Source organism: Ipomoea nil, unplaced genomic scaffold, assembly GCF_001879475.1.
Source record: "Ipomoea nil cultivar Tokyo-kokei standard unplaced genomic scaffold, Asagao_1.1 scaffold3069, whole genome shotgun sequence".
Classification (NCBI taxonomy): Eukaryota; Viridiplantae; Streptophyta; class Magnoliopsida; order Solanales; family Convolvulaceae; genus Ipomoea; species Ipomoea nil.
Window position 1 is genome coordinate 8,839,579 of NW_017619497.1, and position 16,840 is coordinate 8,856,418.

Consider the following 16,840-nt stretch of genomic DNA (forward strand, 5'->3'; position numbering starts at 1 on the left):
TTTTGGTACAAAATATTGGGAAGAAATATCGTTACTTTTTTGAGAGCAAGGAAGAAATATCGTTACTAAACCCGAAATTCGGAGTAACTCATTAATTCGGTCCACAATTTCCTTTTTGACATATTCTGTTCTTTCCCCCAAGACCACCACCGTCCCGGTCCGCGCGCCTCATCCTCTTTCTCACGCCCGCCACCGTATTCTCGCCGCGCCTCCGTGCTACGTGGCCGTTGGCCGGAGCTGTTTTTCTCGTCCACGAGCTGCAAAAACCTATATGTGAATATCACTCCATCAGGATCATCGAGTTTCCCGGAATTTTAACCTTAGGTACGTCTCATTTTCTCGATTTTCCTTTTTTTTTTTTTTCGGTGTAAATCAGTTTTTAGGATTACTTCTTATCTGCGGCGAATTCAGCTGATAATTTTCTATTATTTATAATGTTGTTATTTACTTTGTTCATGCTTTTTCTGAGTTCTTAATTTTGTACGTTGTATAATTAATTGAGTATTTCTGTTCTATGCTATTCTGAATTTAGTTTGTAGTTAAAGCCTATTTGGTGCATCAAATGTAGCAAAGTTTGCTTCTCATCCAATGAATTTTCAGTGGAAAATTTTCTTCGTTTTATCTGCAGGTTGTTATTTGTGTTTGTTCAGCGTATGAGCTGAATCCCAAAGCATGGGTCTTGAATTGGGGCTCAACAAAGGATCAGAAGCTGTCACTGAGGCTTCTGCCTTGAAAGAGAGTGGAGCTGCTAGTAAAGAACTAGAGGTTAATGATATTAAGTGTGAAAGCAACTGTGAGGATTATTCTGTCCTGGCTGAACAAAGAGACAAGGTCTATGGAGCGGAGCTTGAGGAAGTTGATATACTTAAGGTTACAAATTATGGCTGCAAAGAGCTGGATGAATCAGAATGTCAATTTGTGACGGAGAGTTCGAGCTCCTTTGACAGTTCCACTTCTGCAACAGAAAATGATGCTGTGTTGAGTGATGCTGAAATTGTATCAGGTTTTAATGGACATTATGCATCTGGACAACCACATAGTGGATTGGGTAATGAATTCAGGAAAAGGTGCTTGCTATATCCCTGAGTTTATATCCTAAATGTAGCCATTTTATATCCTGCAATAAAGTTTCTACTGTGCCAAAATTGATGTTTGACACTAGGCTCAACCTAAACTTCAAAATTCTCAAATAATTTATTGGGAAATAAATTTATGATCCTTGAATTGACGTTGTATGATAGAGTTGCATGTGTACTTGGGACTGCTTCATTCTCAATTAATATTTAGGAATAGAAGAAGGTTATTGCTGGTGATGTGATGGTGGTGAGGACTGGGGTTATTTTGGATTTTCTTTTTATTCTCCTCAGAGGGAAACCTGCTTTATGTTTGGCCATTTACTAGAAAGTTGTCATTCGTGCTTTAATGATCTTGGTTTGAACATTGGATTTTTCTCTTTGTATAATCTTATTGCTGTGTTTGGATGGGTAGAGAATGTAAGGGGAAAGAAAATGGGCACACATAAAATGGAGAAGAAAAGTTGTATTCAGATGAGAAGAGAGGATTGAGGAAGGGAAGAGTTTTATGCCATATATAGTGTTATTAGTAGATGAAGAATAAATTTCACCTCATTTTGGAGTGAAAAATACCCGTCTTCATTCTGATCCAATAAAAAAACGAGCTGAGGAATAGTTCATATTCTCTTTAATGCTTATTCTCAATAGAACATCTGTTTTTGTCCTGTGTGTTTCTGAATATTTAGTCTGGAATCTGGATGGCTGTTGACATTATTACTATTGGCCTTCCAGGAAGAAACAATTAACCTCTCACTGGACAAGATTTGTACAGCCACTCTCATGGCGTATTAAGTGGATTGAATTGCAAATCATGCAACTTCAGTTTCAAGCACGAAAGTATGACAAAGAACTTGCGTGCTACAACCACCAAAACAATTTTCAGTTGGAGAGTGCGAGAACAGAAAGTTTTGGCTCAAAGTCACTTCCATTTTCCAATAACAGACCTAGAAGTAAGGTTCTAAAAAGAAAGAAAAGAAAAAGAGTTGAAGATACTGAGGACACAGCAGTATATATGTCCCGCCACAATTTGTTTTCTTACTATGGTAAAAGAAATCCTCTTTAGCCCCTTCCTTCTTTCTGCCTTGTGTTTCAAGTTGTGACATGATGTTTGAATGTCGCAGAACGTAAAAAATCTTTTGCTGATGGTACTTCTCTTAATGATGACTGTGGCCCTACAGGTGCGGAATTCTTTTTTTGATTATTTAATTGTGTTGTTTTCATGCATATGAAATCACAGTTTTCATTTTTTACTTTGTTTTCACTTTTCATTTCTTTTTCTGCAACTAGGGAGACCTTACCTGAATGAAATCTACCAAGTTTTCACTAATTGGAATTAGAAAGGACATAAAGATAAGATGGGCAGTTAGTCTTCATTATCCCTCCTCCCCAAAATAAAACTGCCTAGTTAGGAGTTTTGCTCAGTTACTATAGTCTATAGCTGATCCACAGTTACCTCTTAGCAAAAGCTTTGTTGCTTCTTCTCATGAGGCCTTTCCAATCTTGAACAGGAGAATCTGACCTTGGATTGTACTTTGGGGAAGGTTTTACCTTTGTGCCTGTTTTTAGTGTTCAAAACAAATATCTTCTAAAAGGATTAGATGATGAGTAACAAGCTAACCTTTTTTTCCATTTGCAAACAATCAAAATTCCGTTCACCTAGGTCTTGTTTGTAGAGTGTAAGAAGACCTACCGTGTTATGTTTAGACTACCGTGTAAGAAGCTCCTGGCCTTTGCGGTTTCATTGATGAGTAATATGACATGCTGTATTGCGGTTTCATTGATGTTTCCAGGTCCCAACAAATTCCATTTATATTTCAGATGCTAAGGAGATCAATTTTTTTAGGGTTTTTTTTTTTTTTTTCAATGGAGTTCATTCTGTCCAATTTATAATTTTTAAAATCAGATTTTATTCTGCAGCAATTCCCATTGAAAAGGAAAATGGCAATCATGGATCTGGGGCTAACAGTGAACATCTATGGTTTGGGTCCAGAGATGAACATAATTCCTCTGAACAAATACTCCGTAAGATTGGTGTTTTGCAATCACAAGTTAGCCAGCTTAGAAGTAGAGTTGACAAGGTATTGAGTGAAAATGCAGGGAAGTTTTCTAGCACTGATAACTTGAGCTTGTTTTTACCCTGCAATGCTTTGAGCAGCTCTTCTCGAAATCCTTCATCTCCAAAGAGTGGGGGCAAAATGGCTGTAGGGTCTTCTCTAGCATCTCAGCTTATTTCTGACTATAACACTGGAGATATGATTGCACCTCAAGGTGCCATTTCAACTCGAGGAGATGGTACAAGCATCCCTGATGTGATTGAAAGTACAAGCCAATCTCTTATTGGTGGCGTAAGCAATGTAAGTATATTATCCTTGGCCTGCCATTATTCTCCCAGACTTTGAGCTACCATCACAGTAACTTTTTCACCAGATAAAATGAATTAATCGTGAATAAACCTTTTACTCACAGTCTATATAAACATTAATATCATCACTTATGAACCACAGTTTATTTGCATCTATGCAGGGTGAAGGTGACATTCTAATCGACAATAAAAGGATGAGTAATCTGGAGGAGGTCATGTTACATCAAGTAGAAAAATCTTGTGTGCCAGAGGAAGGCCAGAGGGAAGCCCTTCCTCCCGCTGTTGGAGAACCTGAGCTGCCGGTAGAAGTTCAACCAGCTCCAAAAATCCGTTCGCTTTCCAAGCTTTCTTCATCCAAGATCAAGAAGAAGAAGACCAGGAGAAAGGCTCGAAGGTGGAGCCGCAGAGCCTCCACTTAACTTCTTTTATTCCACCCATACAAGGCTCCTTGAAATATTTGTCCATCCTTCTTTTCTGCAGGGAGCATAGAAATTTTTGTATATGCTGTTTGGAAATGCATCACCTCATACATGCTACTCTCTATGTTATTTCTGTTTGAATGTTTTATATGCTTGATTGGTCCATGTAGCATTATAGATTTGAAAAGTGGCCTATGCTTTCATTATAAAGGTTCTTATTCTCAGTTTCTCACACTTTTTTCTTGGACCATACTTGGGGATTTAAGGTTGTTTTTCTTTCATTAGTTCACTCCTATGACTTTCATCTCTCTTTTTCCACAACTAACAAATGCTGGCTAAGTCACAGTTTTCAGGCAGTCAGTTCTCTTTCAAACCAAAATTACTACATGAGCTGCAACACACCCTATATATCATACCATAATTTGGGGCAGCCATTCCTACATATACCCAATTCAAGATGAAATGGTATATATATATATATATATATATATATATATATATATATATATATATATATATATATAGAGAGAGAGAGAGAGAGAGAGAGAGAGAAGAATTGAGGGTAGATGACAGACCAAAGAAGCAGCCGAGAAGGCGCTTTCACTCCCACATTTTCGAAGGCATCTGCAACTCGATTGCTGCCTTCATAAATATGTTGCATTTTGCGCTGCACCTAGACCAAGAGTTGCGAGGGAGAATCATGTAAAACACACCCAGAGTTGCATATCACCTGATGCACAACATTTTGATACAATCAGTTCAACCTAATAAAAGGACTGCTAAATGTTCTGCATAATTCTTAGTGAACCATTGCAGATTATATTCACATAAGCATAAAAACAAGACACTAAAAACTCGTACATTTTGTACAATTCTTGGTCAGTTAGTCCTCTGTCCCAGATTATTTACATATGCGTAAAGACTAAGAATTTAGTCCTATGTCCTAGATTATTTACATATGCATAAAGACAGTCTCCTTAGGACCCGGAGATACCTGTTTCCACCATTAATGGGGTTGCCTTTGAAGGCCCATAACATTAATCTTGGACGTGGCACATATTAAACTTTTGGCATTATTTAGGCAGATAAGAGACGCACCAATCCATGTACAAAATACAAATGTCGATACTATATGATAACATAGTCAAAACTATACACCTTTTTACTCACAACCTTATAAGCATCCCTCAAGCTCGAGAAAAAGGTGACAATGAACCATGTCAGACAGTAGATTTTCCAAGTAATATGCATTTCTAGAATCTCAAAGGGTGATTATGCTAATGAAGATATATTATATGCAACCTTTGACCCAATTTTATTTGTCCCATAAAACATTAAATGACAAAACGTAAGTCTTAAATGCTTTACCTCATCATTAAAAAGAAACATTTGACTCTCTTTGTTGTTAGGTCAATTGAAAAGCAAACTTTTATGATGCACATATATGCCTAGAAATGAGATGACAAATACAGACAGAGATGGCCAAGTACATCAACTAAACAGAGACTGTAAGAAAGGAATTATTGAAAGCGTCATATTTGGAAACTCAACCGCAAAAAAACATTGCGTTATTACATTTCCACCCAAATAATAGAAACTAGAATTGATAAGAAAATTCATTTATGTAAAATTTCTAATTGTCTTTGCCTTCTTTAGTAATGAATTAATTAAATGCCTAAAAAGGTAAGAAAAATTACCATATGTGATTTCTTTTATCATCATCGAAGAATTAATTAAAATCCATAAAAAGGTGGTGGGGCCCACTCAGAAATCCTTTGAAGTTCATGTTGCCAGAAAGTGTAAGAGCATCATATATATTCGGCTTATTCGCTATACATCAGACTAGCCTAGCCTCACTCAAACTGTAGAATACATTCTTCAGGGTTGAAAGAAAAGTTCTTGAGTTGAAGAATTCTTCAGAACTTGAAAATCATCACCATCGAATCCAATGGGCAGAGAAGGGCCGTGTTGTCATTGCCGGATTACCTGTGAGTACTTTTTGTAACATCTTTACTACTGCCACCCTCAAAAGAAAAATTGAATTTCTATTTTGCCCTTCCATTTTAGGATTTGGAGAGAAATACTAATGGAATGACCTTAGTATCCATGTATTGAAGGTGAAAATTTGCATGAGAGAATAGTAGTCAATACCTCATTTTCTTAATTTCTTTCTATTTCTCAAATAGAAAATGACAATTTTTTTTAATTGATGAGTTGCAGAATTATACTATAATTTTTTTTACCTGTCTAGCTTTAGAGGGAAAATCTATGCGGGTGTCTAAATAAGCTTCACTTTGCATCAAACAAACATACTACTCAAGGGAAGACAAGACAACAAGTTTTCCCCTAGGAATTTCTTCTGAGTCTTCAGCCCTTGTAGTAGATGTGTCTAGCTTTAGAGGGAAAATCTATGTGGGTGTCTAAATAAGCTTCATTTTGCATCAAACAAACATACTACTCAAGGGAAGACAAGACAACAAGTTTTCCCCTAGTAATTTCTTCTGAGTCTTCAGCCCTTGTAGTAGATGTGTCTAGCTTTAGAGGGAAAATCTATGTGGGTGTCTAAATAAGCTTCATTTTGCATCAAACAAACATACTACTCAAGGGAAGACAAGACAACAAGTTTTCCCCTAGGAATTTCTTCAGAGTCTTCAGCCCTTGTAGTAGATGTGTCTAGCTTTAGAGGGAAAATCTATGTGGGTGTCTAAATAAGCTTCATTTTGCATCAAACAAACATACTACTGAAGGGAAGACAAGACAACAAGTTTTCCCCTAGGAATTTCTTCTGAGTCTTCAGCCCTTGCAGTAGATGTGTCTATGTGATTCAACAACAGAGGCGGACCTACAGTGGGGTCAGCTGCCCCCACTCACCCCACCCCCACCCCTTATATAACCTTTGTATGTATATGTGTATATATAGTACAAGTTTTAGTATTAGTATTATAAAATAGAGAAATTTTAACAAAGTGTAGCTTGGCCTAGTTGGATGAGTGTGTGGATAGACAAAATGCTAGCCAGGGTTTGATTCTCCTCTATTTATTGTCAGCATTTCTTTTTCTTATTATTCCACTATTAACACTACCTTTTCACATTTTCACTATTATTAATAGTACATATTGCTTCAACACAATAATATAATCTTCATTTATATATTAATGATGAGATGTGTAATTTATAATGAATCTTTTATTCAAATTATTTTATCAAATTGATTATGTTCATATTTTGTTATGAATATTTTTCTTTTCTTATTATTCCACTATTAACACTACCTTTTCACATTTTATTTCACTATTATTAATAGTACATATTGTTTCAACACAATAATATAATCTTCATTTATATATTAATAATGAGATGAGATGTTTACCCAAAAAAAAAAAATGAGATGTGTAATTTATAATGGATCTTTTATTCAAATTATTTTATCAAATTGATTATATTCATATTTTGTTATGAATATTTTTATAATGTTTTGACGTGTTTTATAATTTTCTTATATCCAACATTATTTATGGATATACTTTTTAAGTGTTTCATTTTTTTTTCTAATTATCAATTTTGCTAATATTTTGCCCCCGCTGCAAAAAATTCCTGAGTCCGCCACTGTTCAACAATTACCTAAAGTTAGTGTTATCAAGATCTATATGCTCTCACTGTCCCATTAAAGTTGACCAACTTATGTTTTTAATCCATCCCAAATTCCTTCACCTACCTCTAATCCTCATAATTGCAAATTACTCTGAAATAACATTTTAAATTATTCATAGCAAATACTATATTGATTCTCCATTATGTTGAAATAATAAATTGAATGTATTCTCCATGAGGAAAGCTGAACAATGATCTAAATCATAGAAAGGTTTGTTGGGTGAAGTGGATAAGTGTCATAGGCCTTTTATGTGGCTCTGAAGTTTAATGGAAAGTTGTGCAGCACAACAATTAGGGTTTATGTTAATTGCATTGAATGCTGATAGTCAAAGAAGCAAAATGTTCATAATGTGATCTTTATGGAAATGAGAATACTAAGATGGATCTATGGAGGATTTACTTGGGGTGACATACAAAAATGAAATGCAAATTCAAACATTTCAATTAATTTAGTGTCAAAGAGTAGAGCAACTTAGACTCTATTCTGTCTTTAAAGATACACTCAGCATAAAAAATGTATTGTATTCAATTGGAGCTAGAAATGAAAATTGCACCCATACCCAACATATACTCAGATGGGTATAGGTACAGGGACTAATTAAGGGGATGGTGGCCATTATTGGGAATTTTTAGGCACCTTTACAAAATACCTAGTTACTGTATCCACATATTCACACTCTTGACGCTACCTAGTTCACAAAATTATAATATATTAATATATACATTTATATAATAATTATGATTTTTATATTAGATTATATCTTTATTTTTATAGCATCTATAGTATAAGAATCATAATATGAGATATTAAAAAAGAGTGGATATGAGGTCTTTAAAGATTGCTTGATATTTATAAGTCATTAGTTTTCTAGTAGTTTGTAAAATAAGATTGCTTGAGTAAACAAGGGTAAAGTCCTTTCTTTGTTGGCTTTCTTCATTACTGACCAATGTTTTAAAACAATTGGTCACTATCACACCAAGGCAATCTCTGGCCAAGCTTAGCTCTCACTACCTCTCAGCCACTGCCCTCATTGATGGAGGCACAAGGCAGAGATGCATTAGATGATGGAGAGGTTCAAGACAGCCACAGTAGTATAGCAGACCTGAAGTATGATTTTTTTTTTTTTTTTTGGTGGAGAGACCTGAAGTATGATTGTTATCCTTGGATTTGATATTTATTAAGATCTAAGTCTTTCCATTTCCAAAAACCACTTTCATTTAAATCAAGAAGAGGCTGGTTGCTAATGAGGCTACACGTAGAGGTAGATTTTGATCCAAGTCATGTGATCTATAGCTACAAGCAAATGAATTACTTGTTCACTGTTGGAATGATAATTCTTATTCAAAGCATGTTTATGGGATGGGTAAAGGGGAAGGTAACAGGGGATATAGAGGTTTAGATGATATTGGAAGGAGTATGCTAAATTTTAACTAAGTAGGAAGATGGATATGGAAATAAGGTCAGCGGAGGGTTTAAGGATGGGGATTATACTCCCAGCCCATACTATTGACAGGCCACATTGTCATCTCTTATTGGAGGAAGGTTTAGCTAGCTTGAATTCTTTCTTTTCCAGTGAAATTACTACCACAACATTCTTTGCATGCCTTCTCCTGTTCTCCAAGTTAATATATGCAATAATTCATGTTTCACTGATTTTATATAAAAAGGTTTGTTTCACAATTGACAACCTTCCTGATCTAGACATTTTTCCTTCTTTTGTTTTTCCTATTATCTTCATATTATATAAGTTAATTATTGTTTAATCAATAGTTCATAATCAGTATCAATTGTAAAAACTCAAAATCCATGACATGAAACAGATACTCCACTTTGGAGAGTGGGACCAGAAGAAAAGCCAGTTCTGTGCAATGCATGTGGATCAAGATGGAGGTTAAGGGGAAATCTCAATGATTATGTTCCAAAACATGGAATTAGAGATGCAAGTGGTAAAATTCACAAATTACCTTCCAAGAGGCATGCTGTCAGAATCACCTCTCAGCAAAAGTTGAGAGCAGGAAAAATGCCTAAAGGAAGTGATCTGCGTCCCACCTCTCCTAAAGAGGGGGAATTTAGCATTTCAAGCTCAGAATCTTCAGTACCATCTCCAGTGAATTGCATGCTAACACAAGGAACAGAAGGTACATTAATATTTTTGTTTCAATAAAATAAAATAAAAGAGATAGAGAATACGAGCAACATAAATGTAGTACTTGAATACTTACTGCCAAAACTGCATATCAAAGTAATGCTGTTGTTCTCAAGTCGTAGACAAAATTGAAGCGAGTCCATGAAGCATATAGGATTGTATTTCTCTTTATAGGATAAACTTCTCTTTCCTAATTTGCATTAAGGGCAAGTCTCTGAATATCAAAAGGAAATATGACTGCAAAAGTAAAATCAGAATTTAAGAAAATCTACACAAATATTTCAGCTTCTTATTGCTTTTCACAATCATCTTTATCCAAATTGAATGCATAGGATGAGTTTAATAAGGGATAGTTTCTAAAATATGCACAGACTAGTCTCAATTAGCAACAATGGATCAATCTTTAAATATCTATTATTGAATGACAATTTTAATATTACAATAATAGCATGTATCAGTTTTCCATTAGTTTCTCCAGTTTCCATCTTAGGAAGAGATATTAAAACATGTTCTTTCATTTGCCTTACCATGTATATAATATCAAAACTTTAACAAAACCAATAAACAATTGAAATGCGGCCATGCTTGTTAGTGTTATTTCAAGTTTATGCCTCAATTTGCAATTATTGAAAAATCCAGCTGAATATTTACTACCAATCCATACTCAGTCCACCATAAAAAGAAAGTTGATTAACACTTTATTCCTTTATATATGCTGATTTTTGCAGTTTGCCTCTCTGGAGAAGCAGACCAATGGCCTGTCTGGTATCCTAAAAATGTTACCAGAAGGAAAAGATCAAATCTCCAAAAACAACATTCATCATTAATTGATAATCTCCATTTGCAACTTTATCAAATTCAACAAGATTTGGAGGATGAAAACAAATCTGAAGAAGAAGATATTCTAGTATATAATAAGTGGCAATGTATTCCAGATAGTGATATTGGTCTTGGAAGTATGCTGCTCAAGCCACCAACTGCTCCTTGAAAATCTCTTATAGCTTGTAATATGTTTCATGCTCAACAGGGATTCTGATTATTAGGAATTATAATCTTGAACTTAAACGTTATCAAAGCTGTTTTAATTTCTTGTTATATAGACTTTCAGATAAAAAGTAATATACTAAAGTATGTCATGTCACTATTAAATCAACAATATGCACAGATGTTGCACAGGTGTTGCACAGATGTTGCACAAATGTTGCACAGATGTTGTTCATTTAGCTCCCTGTTATTTGTGATTGAAGAACATCAAAGCAATTGAAATTGACTTATGTTTATTAGTGCAATAGATAGATGATATATCATTTATTGCTTTGTCAAGTAAGACACCAATGTTTGATGTTTCCACTTTTTACAGTAAAAATTACTTGAATCCTGTATGAGAAAGCCTGCTCCTAAACCATACAGGAAGAGAATAAAATTCTAGATACCAAAGCCAATTCTTTTACATGGCCACACTGCACCCTGTATAGAAACAGAAAGTACTACTGAACTACTCTAGATTCCAAAGATTTGATCAACCCAAGTTAACTTATGAATAGCCAAATCAATCCTCAAATAGTTTTTCACCAAGCTCAGTCAAAGACTAAGCTGCCAGCAGCCCAGCATCTCAGTCCTTGATTCTAATCCATTGGACTCAAAGAAACTACAAAACAGCACTTTCATGGCCATCATATCAAGAAGAGGATAAAACCTAAGGCTATGAAGCATTCTAATTATTGTCAGAGCACATAACCTTGCTAAACCAGCTCCAAAGGATTCTTGTTTGAATATGCAACTTAGCATTCCAAAAGTATCCTTATATTTCAATTTCAATGAATAAACTTGAGTTCTTAGAGATCACTAAAGCATAAATTATAGGATTTTCAAGAGAAGTCTTAGATTAATCGCGTGTTAAACCTCACTCGCCCTGCTCTAGTTCTTTGCCTTGACGCTAGAGTGACTGAAGAACACAATATTTGAAGTATGATTCATGTGTCAAGCAAGAAATCATTCCACAATACATAAGAAATCAGCAATTCTTTAACAAATAATACATTGGAGAAGCATATAAATTATAATACCTGAGAAACGCGGGAGTTCCGAAAAAAGAATACTTCATCCTTAGAGAAGAATTTGCCGAGAGCGGAAGACTGAAAAACAATATGTAGTATGTACTGGGTTGGACCTTTGGCTTGGGCCATTGATGGCAGCCTCTTTCTCAAATATTATTTTTTAAGTTCTATTAATAATACTCTGTAAATAAATAAATAAATAAATAAATAAATAAATAAATAAATAAATAAATATATATATATATATATATATATATATATATATATATATATATATATAATTTAAACGCATAAAAAATGTGAATTTTTTACATTTATGCACCTCAAAAAATCAACTATTAAAAATAGAAAGTATAAAATCTTGTAATTTCATAGTTTGACTAAATAAGTGTTACCAAACAAGGACTTTTTTTCTTTAATGTAAGGTATAATAATATTCATTTAAAATATCTCCACTATTAACACGTTTAGTCTTTTTTTTTTGTTGGAAAAAATAAAATTTTCATAAATTAGGCATTACCCGTGAATAGTAAATCAAGTAAAGTAAAGGAATGCAATTTTCATTTAGTACGACATGATTTAATCATTCGATTGTTATTTTGTCTATTTAGTGTTAAATAAAGGGATAATTTAGTAAATTCAATATTGACATCTTTTTACTCTTAGACATGAAGTGCGAAATCGCTATTTATTTTACGAAATACTCTCAAAATTATTTTCAAATCTGCAAATATGAAATTTGATCTGCATGTCTGGGAGTAATTTGCAAAAGAAATAGGGATTTCGCACTTCGGAGGCTGAAAGTAAAGAGATGTCAATATTGAGATTACTGAATTATTCATTTATTTAACACCAATTTGATAGAATAACAAACGGATAACTCAATTGAGTAAAAACACAAAAAGGATGGGACTACATTAAGTCACCAAAGTTGTTTAAGATGAAATTGAGAAGAATCAATATACTCGATGACCATTTTTGGTATTAACTCAAATTAAATTGGTTGAATTTGAAAGTGTTTTATTCCTTTTGAATATCTCACACTGCTTAGTTAACCGATCGCAATCATAATAATAATAGCATTTCCTAATTTAATTAATTAAAGAAACCAAGAAAGGCATCAAATTGATAAATAAGACGAATAATTGCACACTTGTAAACATCAGCTTTATTTCCATTGTCAGTTGCTTGCGACACTGAACCTTGAAGCTTACTCCTCACCCTCCTCCATCGCCAACCATCGCCCTGAAAATAGCCGATCCAGTCGCCGGAATCCGTGGCCATCTGGCGGACAGGCATGGCGCGCACTTCTATACACTGTTTACTCGTCACACTGCTCCCCGCCTTGATAACTGTATTCTATGCCGTTGGATCAGCTGAAGCCTCGATACACAACTACGACCGAGATCCGTTTAGAGAGGTCGGCAATGCTTACCTCGTCTCCGGCGGCAGCGAAGGCCTCGCCGCCACCTTCTCCGTCCCTAAGCCGCGTCGTGCATTTCACTCCACTGTCCACGACGGACTCTCTTACATCAGGTAAACACAAAACTCGTGCGCAAAACTTCTATTTACGTGTAATTATAGATTAGATCGAGTTCAATTGGCCGGTGTATGCTTAGATCTAGTTTCGCATTTATTCTGTATGTCTCCGTTTGAATATCACCTAGCTGAGTGTTTTCGGACGCCATTTGTTGTTGGAATGAAGATTAGATGTATACTTCAATGTTTTGAAGTTCAGGAAGCTGAACAAAATACTTAAAACTTAATGTAATTTTGTTTAAAATCAACGCTGTAATCTAATTTTAGATTTTAAGATCTACAAGAGACTAGAGTTGTAACTCTGAATTGAAGGTTGATTTTGTAATTATAGCATTACTCCCGCTAAATTTGTTAGTGTTAAGAAGTTCAATAAAGATGTTAGTAAAGAAAGATTTAGTACCTAGTAAGTCCTCAGTTTTGAGCTAGGATTGTAGGCCTACTCTGTTGCAAAAGTAGAAGTTTATTTATTTACTAGTCCTCTAATTAGCACTAATTCATACTATTCTTTTGTTGGTCATTGCAAGAGAGTACAATATTAGACTAGATTTCACTGAATGTATTCCTTGTTAAACCTGTTGGTAGACAACATATCAAAAAGCGTGATGCTAGTTATGCTGAGTTTTTTTTTTTTTTTTTTGTAATACTATAGCAGGAAAGCGAGTTTGAATCAACTGGAAAAATTATATTTCCATGAGTTTGGCAAATAATTTTCATAGTTATAAGTATGAATGCATGCTATCCCTGCTGATGTTTTCTACTGAATTTGTTTGCTGGTTTATATTTGAAATAAATGTCCTGATAATGTGAAAATTTATAGATTTGAGAATCTCACATTTTGGAGGAGTAAAGAAACTGCAGACCAACATCCAGATATGGCATACAATAGCGGTTTGATACAGATCATAATTTTTGAGGCAGCAGACCGTGATAATATTGGTGGTTCACCTTATGGTGGGCAAAGGTCTATTTGTTGTACCCCTGATCTTGCTAAACTGGAAGGTTGCAAACAAGGGGAAGTCATTAGGACACCTTCAGCAACAGATATTAACTGGCCAGTGGTGTTGAATGTGCATTTTAGAGGAAAACAGTTATCTGCACGTATGAAAAACCGGGAGGTTTATATAAAAAAGACCGGGATGTATAACTTGTTCTTCATCTCATGTGATCCAAAGCTCAAGGGAATGGAAGTAACTGGGAAAACATTGTGGAAAAATCCTGACGGCTTTTTGCCTGGTAGAATGGCACCCCTAATGAAATTTTATTCTATTATGTCTCTTGCATATGTTATCCTCACTGCCATGTGGTGTTTTCAATATGTGAGATACTGGAAGGATGTTTTGCCACTTCAGCACTGCATTGCTGGTGTTATTGCTCTTGGGCTATTTGAGATGCTATTTTGGTATCTTGACTATTCTTACTTCAATAACACTGGTGTGAGGCCTGTGGGCCTCACATCTTGGGTTGTTACAATTGGATCAATAAGGAGAACTATTTCACGCATCCTTATTCTTTCCATCTCAATGGGTTATGGTGTCGTGCGCCCTACCCTTGGTGGTCTTACAATAAAGGTGTTGCTTCTTGGAATGACATATTTTGTGGCATCTGAGCTACTTAATATTACTGAGTATGTGGGAACCATAAATGATGTAGCAGGAAGAGCTAGAGTCTTCTTGGTCCTTCCTGATGCATTCTTGGATGCATTTTTGATCTTGTGGGTTTTCACTTCTCTTTCAAGGACACTCGAGCAATTACAGGTTAATCCTTCACTAACTCTTCCTTTTTCTGTTAACATTTAACTTTCAGATTGTACTGACCAAAACATTAATTCACTTTTCTTCAGGCAAAGAGAAGTTCCGTGAAGTTAGATTTATATAGGCAATTTTCAAATGCATTAGCAGTTACTATTATTGCTTCAGTTGCTTGGATAGGGTATGAGGTATGTGCTTGGTCAAGGAAACTTTGACATGCTATGTTAATAGTTTTCAGTTGCTGCTGAACTTATTGACTATTAGTTGTTGACATGTGAATCAATTTTATTGTTATGCACTCCTTATGAATGTTTCAACTTGCTCTTGCTGGTGCCTTTGACAAATATCTAGTGCATTTCAGCATTTGTAGTTTAATTTCAAGTTCACAAACCAAGTGATCTATGGCCCTCATGTTTTTCATTCTTCAGAAGAAAATTTTACTTTTACTGACTTGGAACCTCTTCTCTGCTTATCTCTGGACACCAGTTGGAAAATTTCATCAGAAATGGTGAAAGTTTTATTTGACACTTTGAAGATTGTTGCAATTTTTTGACATTTTAGTCAAGTCAGTTCCAATACCTTGTTATACAATCACCAATTTCAAACTACTAGTTATATTGACAATTCTATTTTATTTTAGAGTTCAACTTTTAAACAATGGCATGGGAATTTGATCTGCAATCACCTTTTTTCCCTAGTTATATCCACTTATCTACTTTAATTTTGGAAGGAAAAAAAAATGGATTGTGAACCTTCAATAACCTACAATTATTAATCAGTAAATTCTTTTCCTGAAGGTTTACTTCAAAGCGACAGATCCCTTCAATGAGAGGTGGCAAAGTGGATGGATTATCACTGCTTTCTGGGACATTCTTGCATTTGCACTGCTATGTGTCATCTGTTTCCTATGGGCACCATCTCAGAGCTCCCAAAGGTAGGGGTTCTGTAATAAATACACTTTTTAGGGTGGTTGCTGTTCATTCATACTTCTGGTGTTTCTTTAAGGACCTAGAAAAAAAAACTGAAAGTTTTCTATAAGCTCAAGAAGATATTGATAACATTTTTCCTGAGCTAAACAATTCTTTCACTGTTCTACGTTTCACGTGCAATTAATCATGTTAGGCACATTAAAAACACCTTTCTCTTGGTACACTGTGCAGTTGGCTCCTCTACTGACTGGACATACTGTGATAGGGATTGCAATTTTTTACTCCGTACTTTATTGTTACCATTAGTATAGTCTGTTTATAAAAAAAAAATAATCTTAATTCAACAGCTAGCCAAACTATATGGCCATCTTTGTTTTCAGTTTTTATTTGGTCACTGATTGAAGCTGTACATGAGCCAGGTATGCCTACTCAGATGGGAAAGGTGAAGATAGTGATGACGAAGAAACAGAATCCTTTTGCAAAGAGAGCCCGAGAGGTGATATCAGTTTAGTCAAAATGGAGAGGAAGGAAGGGATGGAAACGTCTGACGGAGAAGATGAACCAGAAGATGGTAAGAGGGAATGAGTGCATAAAAGATTTGTAAGCTTTTTCTTAAGCACGGAGTCTGAAGCCAGTGCACGTCGAATGGTCAGCGCTATGTGTGCTCTTGCAAATACTCCTCACTGCACAATTGGATTTTAAACATTGTAAATGTCAAAAAGGTAGCGTTGCACAGGTCATGAAATTTTGGAGGTGAGAATTGTTGAAACAAGTATTGTATTAAGGTTTTACAGTTTTCCTTTTAAAGCATACAATGTTACTTGGGGACATGAAAAGTAACTTCTTCATTTAGTCAATGAAATGAAATGACTGCATTGTTTTAGCATTGCAAATTATACCATGAACCTGGATTAA

The 16,840-nt window shown here is 35.0% G+C and overlaps 2 protein-coding genes and 1 long non-coding RNA gene across 8 annotated transcripts; 2 read left to right on the forward strand and 1 right to left on the reverse strand.

Annotated features, from left to right (window-relative positions):
- Positions 1-87: 87 nt before the first annotated feature.
- LOC109165045 lies at positions 88-4,086 on the forward strand. 2 transcript variants are annotated; one of them, XM_019313647.1, is made up of 7 exons: positions 88-324; positions 629-1,067; positions 1,806-2,116; positions 2,195-2,251; positions 2,991-3,427; positions 3,597-3,646; positions 3,683-4,086. In XM_019313647.1, the coding sequence occupies exons 2-7, from the start codon at positions 673-675 to the stop codon at positions 3,852-3,854; spliced, it is 1,422 nt and encodes a 473-aa protein (XP_019169192.1). In that variant the 5' UTR covers positions 88-324; positions 629-672; the 3' UTR covers positions 3,855-4,086. The 2 variants fall into 2 exon arrangements, with proteins under 2 accessions (XP_019169192.1, XP_019169190.1); XM_019313645.1 differs by having other exon boundaries at positions 89-324; positions 3,597-4,086.
- LOC109165050 lies at positions 3,826-11,830 on the reverse strand. Of its 5 annotated transcripts, XR_002051475.1 has the most exons (5): positions 9,729-9,987; positions 9,471-9,625; positions 4,430-4,584; positions 4,145-4,146; positions 3,826-3,909 (listed from the first exon to the last, which is right to left on the reverse strand). It is a non-coding gene; the product is annotated as an uncharacterized LOC109165050 (long non-coding RNA). The 5 variants fall into 5 exon arrangements; XR_002051477.1 differs by lacking the exon at positions 4,145-4,146 and having other exon boundaries at positions 3,874-3,909; positions 9,729-9,986; XR_002051476.1 differs by lacking the exons at positions 3,826-3,909; positions 4,145-4,146 and adding an exon at positions 11,719-11,830 and having other exon boundaries at positions 4,396-4,584; positions 9,729-9,889.
- Positions 11,831-12,853: 1,023 nt separating this feature from the next.
- On the forward strand, positions 12,854-16,811 carry LOC109165044 (transmembrane protein 87A). Its single transcript, XM_019313644.1, has 5 exons — positions 12,854-13,245; positions 14,066-15,002; positions 15,089-15,184; positions 15,794-15,930; positions 16,345-16,811. Exons 1-5 carry the CDS (start codon positions 13,007-13,009, stop codon positions 16,508-16,510), a joined length of 1,575 nt encoding a protein of 524 aa, XP_019169189.1. The 5' UTR covers positions 12,854-13,006; the 3' UTR covers positions 16,511-16,811.
- Positions 16,812-16,840: the final 29 nt, after the last annotated feature.